Source organism: Plecotus auritus, assembly GCF_963455305.1.
Source record: "Plecotus auritus genome assembly, chromosome: 4".
Classification (NCBI taxonomy): Eukaryota; Metazoa; Chordata; class Mammalia; order Chiroptera; family Vespertilionidae; genus Plecotus; species Plecotus auritus.
This window is the reverse complement of record NC_137775.1, coordinates 47,546,758-47,566,894: the sequence shown is the minus strand read 5'-3', so window position 1 is coordinate 47,566,894 and position 20,137 is coordinate 47,546,758. Positions and strand designations below refer to the sequence as shown.

Sequence of the window (20,137 nt, the reverse complement as noted above, 5' to 3'; positions counted from 1 at the left end):
CCCCCACCAGGGATTGAACCCAAAATTTAGGTATGTGCCCTGACCAGGAATCCAACCTGCAATCCTTTTGGGGTATGGGACTACACTTCAATCAAGCCACCCGCCAGGCCTCAATCACCTTTTGTTGGCTGGACTAGTTTTCACTGTATGAGAGGACCAACGTTAACTCTATTGGTGGGCCTTTAAGTTTCCTTTTTTTGGTCATTATATCCTAATCTCAGTTGTATCCTAACATTTTTAGAGGCCCTTGAGCTATAATTCATTTTAAAATTCCCAGTGCGTGGCATACAGTATTTATTAAATGAGCTTCATTAAAGAATGAACTTAACTTTCTGGTTAACATTGGGAGCAAATAATCTGTTTTCTACAAACATCAAGTACAGTGCATTATTTTCTTAATCTCTGCCAATAGTCTGTTGAATTAACCTATTAATCAAAAAGTGGTATAGCTGCCTTAAATTATTCCTGAAGAGTGGCAAGATAAGTGCAAAGAAGACACAATGTTATTGTGTTTGTATAACTAAGAGACAGCAGCTGGCATCCCTTCCCGCCGGGGCGAAGGAAGAAAGCACACAACGACCTTGAGACTCGGGCGCGCAGGGCAGCCGCCGGCTCCTAAGGAACTCGCACAACCAAATGGAGACAAAAGCCGCTGTACCTACGGCGGAGGCCCGCGGGCTGCGCTCCCCTCGGCCAGGACGAGTCCTCAGCTATTCTTCCCAGCCTCTGGGAAGGGGAGGGCCACAGCCCTGGCCGGCCGTTCCGCGAACAGCGAGGCCGGGGCGGTAGGCAAGGGTCTCTTCCAGAGCCCGCGCGGAGCCCAGCGACTGCCTGCCGCCCTCTCCGCGCCTGCGCACAACAGCGGGTCCGCCTGGTGGGCGCGTGTGGGGGGACCTCGGCACCTACTCACCCGCCGACGGGGTTAAGCGAGAAGAGTCGGCCTGTGTACCCCGGCACCTAGATTTAAACACTCCTAAAGAACGGCTCCCGCAGGAGCTCAGCTTGCGGACTACCCACATCGCGACAGAAGTTCCACGTCTTTTCCGGTCCCTCCGGTAAAAGATCCCCAACAGAAAGGTTCCGAGATCCACTCTCGCGCAGTCAGGAGTCCATCTAATCACGGTTGCACATATATATAGTTATTCACCCTCAACGTGTCAAATTGTGTATGCCATTAAACTACAGAATGTTTCTATTATCATAAACGAACTTAAAGATCCTCCTATTATGCCTGTCCCTATATGACATCATAGCCAAAGTAGCCATCAATCATGTTACTGCTTCCTGCTACGTCCTAGCTTTTCTTTTATTCCCTAGTAGCTCTATTTCATATTTAACAGATGTCTCCTAGGGGATTTATACCCGTTAGACACTCTTAGAATCATAAAAGCATGGAAACACTTCTCTAAAGAAAGAATTGTCAAGGTCAATGACAGAGGGCCAAAAGTCTAAATTGAGTATTTTCTGCAAGTGACCTGATAATATTCTGGATAAGGGCATACATTATATAGCAGGAGACTGTTAATTACCCAGGCTAGACAAAGTTCATTAAGAACGGCGATTTGTAACATTTTACCTCTAAATATATAAAAGCCTTTCCTTGGGTAAGAAAAATAAATTTCCAGCATTAAAGGTAAAAAAAAAAAATCATTGTACATTTTCAAAGGGCTTTTTGAATTAAGTGAAATTTACATAGCTCAGTAATGGCCTTTCACTTACAGCTTCTTAGTAAAATATTGACCTCATTCTAAGAGTGGTTGTGGACATCAGCCATCTCTTCACAGCTCCTCTCTCAAGATGGCAAAGCTCTGCATAAAAGATCCTTTAGCATGTGTTAAATATTTGCTGGAGTAACAGACCCAAGAAAAAAAAGCAAAGTGCATGATTAAGTAAAGTTCTAAGAGCTTTATTTAAATGTACTTGCTTTTAATATACCACCTCACTGAGCTTCAGAGCCTTCCCACATTTTCAGTTCAACAAAGGCAATCAGTAATTTGTCTATCAAAAGCTTCTTGAATACCCGCTAGTTTGACTCAGATAAGCAAAACTAGCTCATGCGGTTTTTCTCTACAAACGCAAGACTTTCCCAGACACCTAAACAAACCTGAGTTGTTCTGAAAGGATTTGCAGTTGTTATATGGTATATAGTCATTGTTGGAGCTATGGTATCGCCCATAAATGTGTTGTCAACTAGTCTACAATTTTACTATAAAACTAAAAATCTTTAATAATTTTGAAATTCAATTTTATATAAACTCTTTTCATTCAAGTTAAGAATAATGTGCTCCCTTACAGCTAAGTTTTATTCCTTTAAAATGATATACTACTATATCCACTCAGAGTTTAACTGGTAAATTTTCACATTTATAAAATTTCACATAAATTGGTTAACTAGAATTATTAGAATAATTTTAACTTACTATAATCAGAATGTGGCAGATTTAACCTATGTGTGTTTAGAGGACTCTATACCTAATAAACCTTTATGGTATAAATGTAACTCAGACATGCCATGTTATCCCTGGCTGTGTATTTCAGTGGACAGAGCCTTCAGCCTACACATGGAAGGGTCTCAGAGGGGTCTTGAGGCATGCCCCTGGTCAAGGGCATGTACCTCAGTTGTGGGTTCAATCCCAGTCGGGCCCATTCAGACAAGCAATCGATGTTGATTTTTCTCTCTCTGTCCTCCTCTCTTCCCCCTTCCTCCCACTCTGTCTGAAAATCAATGGAAAAAGTATCCTTGGATGAAGATTTAAAAAAATTAAAAATAAAAATAAATGCCATGTTAAATTGATACAAACCTGCATAATACAGCTTGAGTTATTTTAGGACTAACAAAAAGCCCATTTTCTCATTTAGGTTTAGACTTTACAACCAAATTCTACTTAATATTGAAGAATTAAGGGCTTTAAGTGTTAAAGATCTTGGAAATAATCTAATTCCACCCTTATATAGTTGAAGAAATTAAGGCCCATATGATTAAGTGATATGCCCGAAATACATCAAGTATTAGAGCTAGGACAATCCAATATATCGCTATTTCCATTAAACCATGCTTAGTAAACCATTTTAGAAACTTTGGTAAATTAAAATAGATTTTAATATATGTAACAGAAGAAAAACTCAGTTTAAATGAAAAGATTTCCAGAAGACAATATTATAGGAACTTTAGAACTTACAAAATTCCTATGTAAAAAGAAACTATGTTTGTGAAATTCACCTATTGTATATTAGAAAGATGCTAAAAAAGACATTTTACAATGGCAGAAAACATACACTGAGATTCCACACCAATTTTTATTTATATTTTCGGGCCTAAAACAAATCTTATAATTACTTCTTCCAAATTACATTTTATGCTCTTAAAGGTGTGGTTCACCCCCATTGCATAAGAACAAATATGATGAATACACTAGAAATGTTTTTTTAAAAATTCTTAAGACAGTTTTTAATAACTAATCCAGACCAATGATTGTCTCAAAAGCTGTATCTATTAATTTTCTGGTGGTGTCATTTTGAAGATTTCATAATTATACATTTAATGAACTTATGTGTAAGTTTTAGCATTCACATCCCAAATCATGGAAGACCTATTTTATAAAATCTTACCATTCAAGGTAAACATACTTCATATTACATGTCAATGAAATGATGAATTCTCTAAATTATCCATAAAAAAAAACAAATATCTGTAACACTAATGTGTCTACTAATAATCACACACATCATGACTGTGTTTTTAAAAATATCTACAGATTTAATAAGAGGCTTGCATATTATGGCAGAGTAAATAAAGCTTTCAAACACTGCTTTTGGCTCTAGTTCATATCTTGCCCAAAAATGTGCATATCATAGCCAGCAAAACTTTTCCGTAGAATTTTTATTTTGAAAATATTATTTCACTTGAAGATTGATCTAAAAAACATTTTAAGATATGAAAATGTTATACAACTTATCTATTACAAATTAATTGAGTAATTCTACAATTAGGTATACCATGTTAGCTCACCTACATAAAAAATATTGCACACTTTCCTTTATTTTGTCTCCAGATGTGACTGATGTCTAAACTATATAGAATTCTAAACTATTTAAAAGTTATTCTGTGAAATGTCAACTTTATAAATATCAGAACTGAATGCACTGTAAAACAACCATTTTGGTAAACATGCATTTATTCACAGTTGATTTATTTCCTCTAGATAAATGCATAACTGCTCAAAATTATTTAAGAACTATGTAGAGGTACAAGAGCACACTATACAAATCTATTTCTATCTTCGTTTGAGGAAATACTGATCTTGGCAAAATTCTGGCTTATTTTAAAATTAACTATTGCTGGTAAAAAGGCATACTTTAAAACATTTCTGTGACCTGCACCTGCTCTTTTTAAATTAAAATTTAAAAGCATTTGTTTTTAAGAGACTTATCTGATTATTGTGGCATAAGTGAATAATCACATAAAAATGAACCGTGAAAGCAGCTGAGCATTAAAATGCCTGTAGAGCCTTCATTTTACTCATAAGTTATAACTGCCTTAAATTGCTAGACCACTCACTGAGCCTAATTTTAGGAAACTAACAAAACAAAACCATTTCAAATTATGAGACTGACACAGCCTGCATAATACAACATTTCTCCACTGAGCTGGTCATATACTTTAAAAAAATATAAATAAATATATTGAATTGTGAGTTTTATTTCTGTAATAACCCCAAAGTGTTTCAAATACACTTCTAAAACAGAAGTGGATAACTGCAGAATATAGTTCCAGACTTGACTAATAGAGTCAAACACAATCATTCCTTATAATAACTCTAATAGGTACACTGGCTTGATTGAATCCAGCAATTTCATTTTACAGGAGTGAACCATACTTTATACACAGAGAGAATATATTACTTGAAAATCCCCTAAATAGGAAAAGTTTAGAAAGCTGTCTAATGATTCCAAATAAAAAGTAAATGTCTGTTTCTGGCCCTCTTCCACACCCTTAAAGTTGGAATTTGACAAAAAACCATGGGTACAAATTTACAAACTTTGACAGACTATTGAGATAAAACCATTTTCTTTGGGGGATATGGGAGGAAGTACCTTTAAAACTTGTTTATACAAAGTTCCAGCTGCCTTTTTATAAAAGTACGTTCCTTAGATTAAAATCATAAAATTAAGGTGCAAGAGGTTAACAAAAATGAACTAAAGAGCTTTATTGACATCACAGTACATTCAAGAATAATTTTAAGAATATTACAGCTGAAAGAGAATGGCATGTTTATAGTCTTATTGTGCACTATTTTTTGGAAAAAAAAAGTAATACAAAGAAATCCTATTAACGGAGCAGCATTTGGAAAAAGTACACCTATTTACAGATTAAAAAAAAAAATTCTGGTTTCACCTACACAGCCACAATGTGCCTCTATAATGAGACAAGCCCTTAAAACTCATGGAATTTTTTAAACATCATGGCATTCTTGCCACATCATTCCTCAGCGTTTACGACGGAGAGGGGTTGTTGATCTGAAAAAAAGGGAAAGACAAAATTTAAAAATAAAAATGTATTTTAAACTAAAGAATCAGTAATTTTTAAATAACTAATATTATATTTCTAAAGTTATTTAAGACTATGATCATTTATCAAGTACCAATCTGAGTTTATTAAAGAGAGAGAGAAAGGACACTTTCAACTTTGAATAAATTCAAATTTTTAAAAAAATCAGACAAAATACTTTAAAAAGTATACTACCTTGATCGGGACTTAGACTTGTGTTTGCGGCTTGCCTTCTTACCAGACCTTTGAGATTTCTCCATGGATCGCGATCGACTATGTTTAGGCTTCTTAGCCTTCTTTTCTTTGCTACTTCCTGGAGATTCAGAACTGCTCCTTCCACTAGAATCAGAGCCTGAATGTTTTTTACTATCTTTGGTAGTACTTTTCTTACTATCCTGTCTAGAATCATGTCTGATGATTTTAACAGATATAGAACCACTCCTGGAGAACGTTCTTTCACTTTCTCGTTTCCTTTTTAATCTATCATCCTGACCACTGAACTTAAAATCTTTTTCTTCCCTTTTTTGTTTCTCTTTTCTTTTATCCTGTTCACGCTCTCTTTCTTTGTCTTTCTTTTTCCTATCTTTATCTATACTTCGACTTCTCTCTTTTTTCCTCTCTTGTTCTTTAGCCTCACCTTTATGTTTATGACTGCTCCCACTAAGATTTCCACGTTGGTCATCAATTTTACGTCTATCTCGACTCCTACTGCGACTGGACCGATTGGTTCGCCTATCCCTTGAGCGACTTCTACTTCTACGTCTCTCTCGGGAAGGACTCCGATTTTTTCGTCTTTCTCTTTCAATGCTATTTCTATTAGATCTTCTCCTATCTCTAATCTTTACCCTAGCCCTATTGCTGTCTATTTTAATTCTGCGAGAGTAACTTCTACTCCTACTACGTCTAGCTTTAATTGTTGGAGATCTACTCCTACTATGTCTCTTTTTCCTTTTAGGAGAAGAAGATCGAGAAGATGTGCGACTACTACCTGAGCTAGAACTGTATGAAGAACTAGAGACAGTACTACTAGTACTACTAGTTCTGCTATTGCTACTAGAACTACCACTACTAGAACTTTCTGATCTGCTCCTTCCTTGTTTCTCTTTTTCTTTATGATCTTTTTTTGGTTCTAAAACTGATGTAGTTTCATTTGGAGTTCTTTTCTTTTCATTAACCACATCACCGTCTGTTTCTCTTGCTTCTAGTAATGATAAACTATTTTGCTCTTTATGGATAAATTCATTCATCTCTTTTGTAACCCTTTCAGTTTGTTGCTTTTCTTCTGAAATAGAAAAAAGACAAAAATATTAAGTCAAATGTACAATGAAAAACTCCCATGTTACCAGACTATAACAATAGAGCAAGCCACAGAAAGAATGTCAACTTTTCTAGTACTACATTAAAAAAGTAAAAATAAACAGTTAAAATTTTATTTTATAAACCCAATACAACAAAAAATATTATCATTTTAACATGTAATCAATTAAAATGAATATGGAAATATCTTTTTTTTCATTAAAAGTCTTTGTAACTTAGTGCATATTTAATACCTACAGCACATCTCAACTTGGGTTAGTTAACCTCCTGGACAGTATAGCCACAGAGTACCAAGGTACAGAGGTACATATGAAGCAAGAAAAAAACTTCCCTTTTGTCCAATAAAGGTAATAAGGTAATAAGTCATTTATACGGAATTTTTGGCTGCAAACTCTTAACAATTACCTTTCAAATTGTCCAAATAAGAATATTACAAAAATAAATTCTCTATTATTCCTAGTATCATTATGTAAACTGTTAATAATGGTACTCATTACAGTAATTTATATAAAAAACTTCTATAAAGTCCTCTATTATCCTTAATTATCCTAGCTACAAATTATTTTTCAATAGTTTTACAAATATATTTCCCCCATTTCAAAACATTTTTTAAAGAACTTTAACAAGAAATAAAAATACACTGAAATAGCTTAACTTATAGCCCCTGATATTAATCTCTCCCCAGATAAAAGTTTACCTTTCCTAAACTATGTATTTTCAATACTACAATTAACTTTGAGTTTACATTTGATAAAAATTACAAATAAGCCAAAATCCTTAGTTTCAGTTACGACTCATTTATTATTTATAATGTGGCCTCAATTCCATCCTTTGATACTTTAGGTTGTTTGAAAAATGTAAAGAAACACAAACAAAACTGGACAAAATTAGGTGAATGTAAAAGTTGTACCTTCCATCTGTTTATCATGTAACAGCTGCTGTTCTTTTTCTTTTCTCCAAAAAGCTTCCTGTTTTTGCCGGATTCGGTGCCGTAATTCCTCATCGTCAGTGTCAGATGACTCAGAGCCTCTGTCACTCCTTTCATCTTCACTGTCTCCTGATCCATAACCACCCAGTCCACCTGTGTGCATAAAGCCCAGTCCATCATAGGGAAAAATTATTCTGTGCACTAAAAACTTTCTAAGGTCCAAGAAGAAAGCTCATTTTTTTTACATTGCATTTTGTTGGAAGAATCTACTTATTCGGGGTGGGGAGAAGTATAAATTCCAATGCTTAAGAAGTTCATAAGAACACTCATGAAAATTGATACTTAGTATCTTATTATTTCTGGAATATTTCATATATTTGTCACCATAAATGAATCGTGATAATGGTTTTGTTTTACTGTCCATGCTAACCAATAAAACCATTTAATAGGGTAGAAACAAAGTCTCACTAAAGCATTATCAATTCAACTACCTTAAAATTTATGATGATCCTAAAAATATTTCTACAATTAACTTTTTCATTGTTCAAAGCTTAGAAATCCCCAGGTAGTATGCTAAGTATTTTTCCCCTAAAAAAATTAGAATATTGTAATTCTGACTGTGCAGAAATGCTACAACTACTCCCCACCCTGAAGTGATCTAAATAGTAATAAACAAAATCACATGGGCATTTGGTTCTAGCCAGTTTTGTTGATCCTCACAAAGATTAATTTTTGAAATAATGTGGAAAAGGCAAATTCAAGCTTTTATATACTTGATAATAGAGCATGCAAATAGAAAACTATGAACACATCACTACTATGGTAATATAAGATAAACCCTTTCCTCTATGGTAAACCTAACTTGCAGCAACACAACCTAAATAAAGGTCCTTAAAACCATTAGTGGATAGGTTCCTCTCTAAGGCAACAATTTTGAAAGTGAGTTTAAATACTAGCATGGCTAAATTATAACTATTACAACTTGCCTCATTAACTATGAATTAGTCACCACATTTACAATAATCCCACTGTGAATGCTTTAGTAAAAAAAAAAAAAAAAGGCAAACCTTTTAGAGACTGATATAACCCTAAGATCTCAGGTTTTATAAACTGAGTAGGAACAGTACAGTTTCAAAATAGAACATGTAGAGAGACAAGGTAAGTGTGATTTTTCCCTTTAAGGCCCTCTTACAAATAAGGAGAACACTTACCGAGTCCAGTGAGGGAAGCCAGTGCACTGGACTGTGCCAGCTGTTTTGCAGGAGCTTTGTATCACATCAACAACAGGAACAACATGTTAACACAAATAGCCACGATTTCATAGTCATGAGAGTCTATGGTATTGTTAAATCTACTACTATTGCTGCTTCTTGGGGAGAGAAGAAACATTAAAAACATAACATTCATTTTAAACCAGTAGCATGTCTGGCCTTGAAAGTATAATTCTGATGTGAGTTGAAATTGGTTTATAATGAGGAAAAATGTTGACAGCATATCGGTATTTTTATTTTTGAGGTATGGCCCATAATTTAAATTTGCTTTCAGTATATTTTTTTAAGTGTTACTAAATATATGGGGGGGGGGTAGGTGGGAAAATCACTAACTAGCTCTGTAAGAATTATAAGTGGTAAACTGAAAACTCTGAAGGTTCATAATTCAATTCATTAGTAAAACTAAATTGCATTAGAAATGATACGCCAATACCATGGTATCTATAAAAAAAAATCAGGCGAAATAAATTGAACATCATCAAGAATTTTCCAAAATACATTTTATAGAACAACAGTGTAATTATGAATTTGTGCTCAGAGAGGTTGGACAAAACAAAAATATCTGTATAGTTGTAATATGGTGTCTATAAATCTGAACTTTCCAAAAGAGTAAAACATGCAAGAAGAGAATATTCGAGTATCTGCTACTATTTCAACAAGGACAACAAAAAAAGTCCAAAATAGCCAGCAAAACCATAACACCCCCAGAAAAACAAAGCCAAGAACAACCACAATATACCTTTTGTTGCTTTCCGGTGTGCATCTTTGGCTACATAATAAATTTCTTCATCTGTGACATCCAGTAGAATTTCAGTCAAAAGCATTTTTGTCAATAACATCTAAGGAATATATATTGTTTCTAATTAAATTATTATAGTTACTAATAGTCTGACATTTTCAAAAAATTTAAAAGGCAAAGCTTTAGGGGGTAGGGGGCAATGGGAGGATAAGGACACATATGTAAAACCTTAATCAATAAAGAAAAAAAATTAGCCTGTACTAGTGGAAAAAAAAAGGCAAAGCTTTATTTTATAAAGCATTTCAGATCAGTCATTCCAACAAACAGAATATCTTGAAAATAATTCTAAATTTTAAGAACTTTAAAAAACTTCAAAATCATATGGATTAAAGAAATAAATGAGTTTATTTCTATAGAGACACTGAATTCTAACTCTAGAGACAAAACATTTAAAAAGTCCCTATTAATAAAAATTTCCATTGGTGTTTTAAGTTGAAAGACATATCCTTTCATTTAATACTATTAGTAAGCAACACAACACTAGCTTCTTAAGTCACTTAGGAACTTAACACTCAGCTCAAGGTAAAATTTGAGGAGAGAAAAAAAGGAAAAGGCAGTTATTTCATTTTGTCAAATGAAGTCCTTTTTTTTCCTTGAGTGCTGTAATATAGAGTACAATAGACCTGAAATAGAGCTGGATTCTAGCAATGGTTTGGCTATCAACAGCTCCTTCAAATGTAGACTATTTGTCCCTTTGCCTCTCTGAGGTCCAGATCACAGTACTAATCTCCTGAAATGAGAGTGCACTGAATCAGCATCTTCTAAACACATTCCAAAGATCACGGGTCTTTCAATATGAAAAACACAGCAGTTTATATTCCTAATCTCAGAAAAGGAATAAACACAGATATTAAAGGCTTTGAGAATTCTTACAATGAAGAAATACGTTTACCTGTGTTCCCACCCCAGTGCCTCCTAAACTTATTCTATGAAGTCTTTTAATTTTTCCCATTATTCGAAAAACACACTTTAGCCCAGCCAGCATAGCTCAATGGTTGAGCATCAACCTGTGAACCAGGAAGTCACAGTTCGATTCCCAGTCAGGGCATATGCCCGGGTTGCAGGCTTGATCCCCAGTGGAGGGTATGCAGGAGGCAGCCAATTAATGGTATCATTGATGTTTCTATCTCTCTCTCCCTCTCCCTTCCTCTCTAAAATCAATAAAAATATACATATATTAAAAAACACACACACACTTTAGAAAATAACATATTGCCCCCTATAGTAAAATATTGTTTTATTACAACATTGGTATAAGGAAATGTGCTTAGTAATTGCTTTATAAATTGTGATTTCATACTAGGTGTTACTGGATTTTGCAGACATTATTGCCCAGGAAATCTATATATCAATTCATATTTCATACTTGTTTCATGAGTTCTCAGTTTAAATGTTTAAGATACCAACCAGTAGTTTTTAAAAATTATACCAGGTGTACCGGTTAATAATGCGGATTTTGTAATCAAAGAAAACACGGTAATTTCAAGAGAAACTTCAAAAGTGCTTTATTCAAAGTAATGTCCATTGCTAGCTACACATTTTCCCCATCTTTCAGGTAATTTGTGGATACCGTCCCAATAGAACTTTTCTTGTTTTGAGGCAAACCATTCAGAGACCCAATTTCCACTTCTTTGTACGTTTTGAAGTGCTGCTCAGAAAGTGTGTGTGCCATCGATCAGAACAAGTGGTAATCTGAAGGAGCAAGGTCTGGTGAATACAGCGGGTGGGTTAATACTTCCCGGGCAAGATCTTTTAACGTGTCTTTAACTGGTTTTAAAGTGTGTGATGGTGCGTCATCATGAAGCAACATTTCTTTGCCATGACTTCTGGCCCATTCTGGTCGTTTCACGTTCAAATTCATTATTTGTTGTCGGCAGCGATCAGTAATAACGGTTTCACCTGGTTTTAGAAGCTCATAATACACCACACCTTCCTGATCCCACCAAAGGCAGAGCACTGTCTTCTTTCCGAAGCGATTTGGCCTTACAGTCGATGTTGATGGTTGACCTGGATCAACCCATGATTTTGTGCATTTGGGATTCTCAAAATAAATCCACTTTTCATTGCCAGTCACAATTCAATGCAAAACAGGCTTTCTTTCGTGCTGTTGAAGCAACATTTTACTGATGAGTTTTCGGTTTTCCATTTGTCTTTCGTTCAGTTGATGTGGCACCCATTTTCCTTCCTTTAAAATCTTTCCCATTGCTTGTAAACGATCAGAAATTGTTTTCTGAGCAACATTTAATCTTTCTGCAAGTTGTTTTTGAGTTTGACATGCATCTAATAATGCTTGTAATTGTTGGTCTTCAAACTTTTTCAGTTGACCTGGACGTTCTTTGTCTTTCACATCGAAATCATCACTTTTAAAGCATTTAAACCAGCGTTCACAAGTATCTTGAGATGGAGCATGTTCACCATAAGCTTCCTGAAGTATAACTTTTTCTCCAAAATAATGAACTAAAACTTCCCGAAAATGCTCTTTTTTTTGGCACGGAATTTGACATTTTTAAGCGTAAAAATATCTATGATGTTAACACGTTCAGCAAATTTGTCATATGAAGTTTTGAAGCTTGCTGTCAATACAACAAAATAGCATACGTATCAAATCGCATATATATCAACATATGTGTAACTCCATCTATTGAAAAAAATCCAATTAACTGGTACACCTGGTAAACAAAGTAAATCCTATAATATGTTATATATCAATTATACCTCAAAACAATTTTAATAAAAAAATAAATTTACATTTTTTACCATTTGATACTCTTTCTCTTCTTCAGTCATCTCTGGTTCACTTTGCTCTTCTTGAGGAACTGGAGATGGACTTCTGGTGACTTTTCCACTGCTTGCAGCCTCAACATTTTCAGCATCTTCATCTTCCTCATCACTATCCTAAAAAAGTAATACTATGGGTAGCCCAAATTCATGCTTATAATCAATCATTATCTTGAACATTCTATTTTAAAACCCTAAGTTAAAAAGTGTATGAGATAGCCCTGGCCAGTTTTCTCGATGGTTAGAGCATCGGTCTGTGGACCAAAGGGTCTCAGGTTCTATTCCCAGTCAAGGGGATGTACCTCGTTTGCAGGCTCGATCCCCTTGGTCCAGGCCTGTGCAGGAGGCAACCAGTAGATGTGTCTCTCTCACATCAATATTTCTCTCTCTCTCTATCCCCCCTCCACTCTCTCTAAAAATGGAAAAAATATCCTCGGATCAGGATTTTAAAAAAAAGGCTATGAGCCCTAGTTAGTTTGGCTCAGTGGATAGAGCATCAGCCCATGGAATGAAGGGTCCCAGGTTTGATTCTAATCAAGGGCATATACCTTGGTTGTAGGTTCGATCCCCAGCCCGACCAGGGCGCATGCAGTAGGCAACCAATTAATGTGTCTCTCACATCGATGTTTCTCTGTCTCTCCCCTGCCCTTCTACTCTCCCCGCCGCTTACACACACACACAAAAAAACAATGGAAAAAAATCCTGTGGTGAAGATTAACCCCCAAAAAAGTGTATGAAAGAGATAGAGGAAAATGAAATTTCTCTCTAAATTATATTTTTACATAAATTTCATTTGGTAATTTAGTGTTACCTGAGAGGAAATGTGATTATAAGATGGTTTAAAATTATTTTATTAAATTTGCTTCTTTTTCTTAGTCAAATTTTTTATTAATTTTAGAGAGACAGGAAGGGGAAGGATAGAGAGAAACATCGATGAGCAAGAAACATCAATCAGCTGCCTCCTGCACACTCCCTATTAGTGACTGAGCCAGCAACCCGGCCATAATGCCTTTACCAGTAATGGATGTGTTGATGTTCAACCACTGAACCACACCAGCTGGACAATTTTTTTTTAAATCCTCACCTGAGGATATGATTTTAGAGAGATAGGGAGAGAGAAAGAGAGAAACATCAATGTGAGAGATAAAGACATCAATCAGTTGCCTCCTGTATGCACCCCAAAAGGGGATCGAACCCACAACCTTTTGGTTCATGGGACGATGCTCCAACAACTTAGCCACCCAGCCTTAGTCAATTTTGACCTTTCTTTATAAATAACCAAAGCACATCATGCCCAGAGACTGACTGACTTAATATCCAATATATCTGATGGCTGGAATGAGTGGCTTGTAGAACTACCGGTAAATGAACCACAATCAGATTATTCAGTGTTAGTTTTACAGCTATAAATTTAAGCTATTTACCCAAAATCATGTGACTTAAAATGAAAAATCTGCTGTCAGTTTCGAGATCTTGGCTGGCCCTGAAATGTAGTAAAATTTGCTTCTTTTTAGCTATTTAATGGACAGATAGGTGAGAAATAAGGTCTACTTCAGATGGAAGAAATGCCAGTAGTTGTTTCTGTCACTGTGTAGGTGTTAGGTTTTCAATATCTCAACAGAGTATCTTGCCCTAACCGGATTGGCTCAGTCGATAGAGCGTCGTCCTACGAACTGAAAGGTCCCAGGTTCGATTCCGGTCAAGGGCACATGCCTGGGTTGTGGGCTCGATCCCCAGTGGGGGGCTTGCAGGAGGCAGCCGATCAATGATTCTCTCTCATCATTGATGTTTCTATCTCTCTCTCTCTCTTCCTTCCTCTTTGAAATAAAAAAATATATAAAAAAAACAAACAAACAAAAAAACAGCGTATCTTAAAAAGGGGACTCTACTTTAGGCAAAGAAGTGTTCCATAGTCACACTCAGCAATCCTACTAAGTAGAAGACAAGATGATCGGCTAAATACTACTATGGAAAAGCCATTTGAACCAGGAGAATTCAACTAACACAAGCCCAAAGGCATCATCTGTAAGGAGAAGGATAATCTCCAAATCCAAACAATGTTTTGACACTTAAGAAAACGACCAAGCCTGGCCTTCCTGGCTTAGTGGTTGAGCAGTGACTTATGAACCAGGAGGTCACGGTTCAACCAGTCAGGGCACACACGCCTGGGTTGTAGGCTCGATCCTCAGTGTGGGGCATACAGGAGACAGCCAATCAATGATTCTCTGTCATCACGGATGTTTCTGTCTCATTCTCTCTCTCTCCCTCCCTCTCTGAAATCAATAAAAATATATTTTTAAAACAACAAAAATACACCAAGTCTGAAAATCCACTATTTCATGCAAAGATTTAAAAAACAAATTTTAAGGTCAACTCTTAGTAGTGGTAATCTGTAGTTTCTTTATTTCATAACATCCAGAACAAAAACACATCTTTGGCATGGTTCTTTTGTAAAAATAAAGAGTAACTTATGGCGTTTTATTGAATTTAAGCAAAATCAATGTCTTCTTAAATCTAATAACCTTGCTGTCCTTAAGATTTATCTTTGAAGCAGAAAATAGCCTTTGGAGGAGGACCCTTTTCCTAAGTGGCATATCAGCCAGTGCTGTAACTGTCCTACCAGCTAGGAGCACATTATTGCTAAATAAATAATTCCTATGCCACCTACATGATGAAGATTTAAGTATTTAAAACAATGTTTCCTTCAGTGCTCATGTCAAAATACTATAGAAGTTATTATATCCTCTGTTACAAGTATACATTTAAATGTTCAAAAAAAAGGGGAAGATTTCTTTCTCTAGAGCTGTTTAACTAAGTTTTGATTTATAAGCCACCACTGGGGAGTTAGCTATACCACAACAAAAGAATATAAATGTTTGTCAATGTAAGACCTATCTCGCATCCCACTGAATAATTTCTCTCCAGAACAAAATGTTTTATAAACTCACTGTACACTTTCTCCTTACCCTGACCTCAATAACACATCTATAATATAAAAAAAATAATACCCAATATACTAACTGAAGGTAATCTCAGGAAAATTACTTTAACACTTTTCTATAGGCTAAAATACTTATTTCAATAACCTTTTCACATAGATACCAAATGGAGTTTCAGGTCAAGGGATTCTACTCACAAATTTACTTCTCTGAGGTAAACGAGGGCCATCACCTCCTTCAGCATCTTCTGTAGTCTTCTTTTCTTTTTTGGACAACTGTGAACGCTGTTGTTCCATTCTTTCTTTCTCCAACTTCTTTTGCTTTTCACGTTCCATTTTTTCAAGACCTTCCCGAATCCAAGCTGGAAGAGTCCTGCGTTTTACTGCATCTGTTTCACATGGGAAAAAGAAAATTTGTAAGTCAGTTAAGTAAAAATCTAAATGCATGAGTTCTTTATTCCTGAATTTCTAACTTGTGAAATTTTTGGAAAAAGAATACTGGTGCCATTTGAGTGTTTATAATAAATATTATCATTTTCCAGCAAGACAGTGCTAATAAACATCACGCTTTTAAAAAAATCACCACTTTTAATAGCAGCACAAACATTGTATTAATGTTTACATTGTTCCAAGGCACATTAAACCATCATCATCTCAATCCTAAAAAAGGCCCTAAATGATCACTATTACTTGATCTCTTTTGCAAATGAGAAAACTGAAACTCAGATATTAAGAGATGTGCTCAAGGTTACAAAGCCAGTAAGCAGTGATACGGGCTACTTTAGAGCCAAACTTACATTTTATTTTTTCTTAAAATATGAAGACAGAAGAGAGTCAAACGCAAGTCCATTTCACATTGAAAATTCACTTAAACAAGTATTCCATCTGGGATACTTTTTAATTTATTCCTTAAGTTATAAAAGAAGCAATAATTGTCCTAAAATGTCTACTTTTTGATAAGAAAAAAAGACTTAAATGTTCTGGTCCATTAAGTGCTGGATTTGGATTTCCAGATATATAATAGCATAAATACAAAATTTTTCATTGGGAATACGTTAGTCCTGTTATTTAAGAATTGAAATGTTCTGCAAAATACTTACGGAAAGTGAAATAATGAAAGGAAAATTAATCTTACAGCAGTGTATCAGATGAACTGAGAGTGGAAAGAATCCAGAGAGAAAAACTAGAGGCTTTAAAAGTGGAAAATGTGCCAAAACCGGTTTGGCTCAGTGGATAGAGCGTCGGCCTGCGGACTCAAGGGTCCCAGGTTCGATTCCGGTCAAGGGCATGTACCTTGGTTGCGGGCACATCCCCAGTAGGGGGCGTGCAAGAGGCAGCTGATCGATGTTTCTCTCTCATTGATGTTTCTAACTCTCTATCCCTCCTCTCCCTTCCGCTCTGTAAAAAATCAATAAAATATATTTAAAAAAAAAAAAAAAAGTGGAAAATGTGCCCTAACCAGTTTGGCTCAGTGGATAGAGCATCAGCCTGTGGATTCAAGGGTCCCAGGTTCGATTCCGGTCAAGGGCATGTACCTTGGTTGTGGGCACATCCCCAGTAGGGGGTGTGCAGGAGGCAGCTGATCGATGTTTCTAACTCTATCCCTTTCCCTTCCTCTCTGTAAAAAATCAATAAAATATATTAAAAAAAAAAAAAGGCGGAAAATGCTCATATATCGGTATAATGTAACAAATTGTCAACATTGAAAAAATCAAAATTCTATAGCCATGATAACTTTATCTCATCACAAAATCTATGTTTAAGGTAAAGTTTTATTTTAAAGAAAATTATTCAAAGATTTTAATATTTTAGACAAAATCTCCTCTGAAATTTTAAAATTTTATGACTATAAAATAATAGGGTTTTAAAGTGTCAATTCCTAATATATTAGAGGTAGAACAGTTTAAGAAAGCAAGATATCCTTTTTATATGATCAAGAAATCATGCTAATGTAGTTCACTAAACTTAAATAACTACCAATTTGTGGAGGCTCCTGCTTCACAGGAAGTGCAATAGGTGAACGCTGCCGATCCCTGAATGATGATGGCCTTTCTCTTCGATTCTGGGGAGGTGCTGGAGGTCCTGGAGGTCCTGGTTGCCAATAAGGAGGATGAAATCCACCTTGCGGTGGACCAAAAGCAGCCCCATGCTGAAAGAGTATTGCAGTTTATTTTTCTTCACATTAATACAATATACACTCTGGGATACACGTGTGTTATGAACTGGGACAGTAGAAATCCATGTGTGCAGCAAATCCAAGAACTCCATGGTTCTAATATCCACCGATATTTCTGTAGCCCCAAGAACCTAAGCTTACTTTTCTTAAGAAAAAGATTTTCTGCCTACATATATGCAAGAGCCATCTAAAATCCTTCTGATACACTATTTTCAAGTACAGAAAATAATATATATGAACTTTTTCATTCTGAATCCATATATAAACTAATCCTTTCACTACCAAGAAACCAAATAAATGTCAATTTTTCTATAACCAGAAAATACAAGAAAAAAATTTTTAGTCAATTCCAACTTTCTATTTCTTGTGAATGTAAGTTGTTTCTAAAACCTTGCAAGAAAGAAATATTTATTTTAAGCAAAGATAAAAGTTACTGAATCATTACATTAAACTTTTTTTTTGTAATTTTACCATTTTCAGAGGCGTTTCTAAGCCATTTGCTGACCTCTTTGTTTTGTTAACAAGGGGATCTACCAGGCAAATGTGGTAGAAGTAGAAGCTCCCTGCCACAAAAAACTATCATATCTGTATACCAAGTATGAGTATGCAACAAGTATCTGAATATATATGAATAAGATTACAACCTCAAGGTGAATATTGTTTACATTTATGTCTATTACCTATATGATTAGTGATATAATGTATGTCTTTTCAAAATTTTAAATTATGATATCTTAGTTTATAAGGTAACAACTGCAATCAGTTATTTCAAAATGACTCCTAGTATTATTATTTAAGAGTGGACCTTGGCAAGTGGTTAGAAAAAAACAATGATACTATTCCCCATAGAGTTCTATGTCCCTAGGAATGAATTAGATACTACAAAAGAAATTATGTATAATTCTATTAACAAAGATGTCATGTCAGAATGGAATAAAAGAGACAACACTAGAAAAAGTCCTAACTTTACAGAGAAGGGATTGCATTTAGAAGATCTATATTCTTCAAGTCTTAACCATAATCTATTATTGATAAATAATGTATTCAACTACTGTGCATTTCCTAAACTTTATTGAACATTAAATATTCCATTTTGAAATTATAAATTAGAAAACAAAACATCATAACTATTTCACTTACACATTTTTCATTTTATGTAAATTTTCCCTAACAATCCTTTATGCCATTTTCCTAAGCAAATCAGAAAATAAAACTCTTAATGTTTTAATTCTCAAAAATTGATAACTTTTCTGAGACATAATATGCACTTATCTGTATAAAACTGAAAAGTGAAACACATATCTCAGGTACTCTTGATGAGACAAACTTCCAAAGAATGGATTATGTGCACATCTACAGTATTAAAGCAACAAAATATCTTTCACCTGATAGTCAAACTGGTTCACTGGGCCCACTGCAAAATTATCGGGTGGTCCACCAAAGTTGTGATTGTTCTGGTTAAATATATGCCTGTTGTCAGGGGCAAATTCCCCACTGTCCTGACTGTTGCTGTCTTCGGAAGGAGGAACAATGTCCATTGGGCCTGGTGTTGGTGGCATCCATGGCTGATCTGGAGGGGGATGCGGGGGTTGCTGATGCATTCCCCATTCTATTTAGAATTTAGGCATAAAAACATTCAACAGGGAGTTATAACAAAATCAACACAAATTTTTAAGCTCTCAAGAAAGCTAGATTTTTCAGTAAAGAAATAAATATAAAATTTATGACTTCTTGGTCAAATTCCTTTTGTATATCTTAAAAATAAGCAATGAATAAATAAATCATTCAAATGAGCTAACTCCACTCAATTCATATCCTAAATAAATGAAAACAAATGCCCCAAATTATTTTTAATAAATGTAACAAAACTCAAAGCAATTTTTTGTTGTTGAAGTTTTCTATTTCTGTTCAGTAACAACACCATAAAAATAATGCCTAGGGATTTTTATATACTTTCTTTCTTCCATGAACACATTTATCCTCACAACATCCCTGTGAGGTAGGGGGAAATCAGGTATTATTTTTTTTGCCAATTTCAGGAGAGGAAATTGGGCACACAGAAATAAATCACTTGCCAGGGTCACAAAGAAAACCAGTAGAGCAAAGATGGGGAAGTGGATGATGCTAGGGTGAGTCATTTATAAACTTAAACTTGGGAACTAAAACATTTTCAAACTTGAAAGTTTAGTTTAGCATAGCTTCAAGAAAACTAGAAATGAACTACATCACAGTATCAAATATTAGACTATTCATTATCCTTTTAAATATGATGTTAGAGGATTACTTTCTGAGTTTTCCATTCTTATATTGAAAAACAAAAATAACTACTAATAGGGAAAGGAGAGATGACTTCACCATCAGCACACTTAAATGTAAGATTCC

The 20,137-nt window shown here is 35.0% G+C and overlaps 2 protein-coding genes across 10 annotated transcripts in view; both read right to left on the bottom strand.

Annotated features, from left to right (window-relative positions):
• Positions 1 to 5,436, bottom strand: part of COQ3 (coenzyme Q3, methyltransferase) — a 37,291-nt gene extending 31,855 nt beyond the window's left edge. Inside the window, exon 1 of one of the 3 annotated variants that reach the window (XM_080667071.1) lies at positions 5,400 to 5,436. Coding sequence is in view for 1 of the 3 variants with exons in the window: in XM_080667069.1 (XP_080523195.1) it covers positions 911 to 1,019 (109 nt within the window). In the remaining 2 variants the exon portion in view is untranslated. Of the gene's footprint in view, positions 1 to 658; positions 1,040 to 5,399 lie in introns of those variants that run through there. The other 2 variants (XM_080667069.1, XM_080667070.1) reach the window with 2 other exon arrangements.
• PNISR (PNN interacting serine and arginine rich protein) overlaps positions 5,183 to 20,137 on the bottom strand; it is a gene marked incomplete at its 5' end in the record, with an annotated part of 25,848 nt that continues 10,893 nt past the window's right edge. For 5 of the 7 annotated variants that reach the window (XM_080667068.1, XM_080667063.1, XM_080667064.1 and 2 more), the window contains 9 exons: positions 5,183 to 5,517; positions 5,744 to 6,830; positions 7,776 to 7,946; positions 9,005 to 9,058; positions 9,804 to 9,903; positions 12,621 to 12,758; positions 15,778 to 15,968; positions 17,557 to 17,728; positions 19,141 to 19,364. In XM_080667068.1, the coding sequence (XP_080523194.1) occupies positions 5,487 to 5,517; positions 5,744 to 6,830; positions 7,776 to 7,946; positions 9,005 to 9,058; positions 9,804 to 9,903; positions 12,621 to 12,758; positions 15,778 to 15,968; positions 17,557 to 17,728; positions 19,141 to 19,364 (2,168 nt within the window). In that variant the 3' untranslated portion in view covers positions 5,183 to 5,486. Of the gene's footprint in view, positions 5,518 to 5,743; positions 6,831 to 7,775; positions 7,947 to 9,004; positions 9,059 to 9,803; positions 9,904 to 12,620; positions 12,759 to 15,777; positions 15,969 to 17,556; positions 17,729 to 19,140; positions 19,365 to 20,137 lie in introns of those variants that run through there. The other 2 variants (XM_080667067.1, XR_013960542.1) reach the window with 2 other exon arrangements.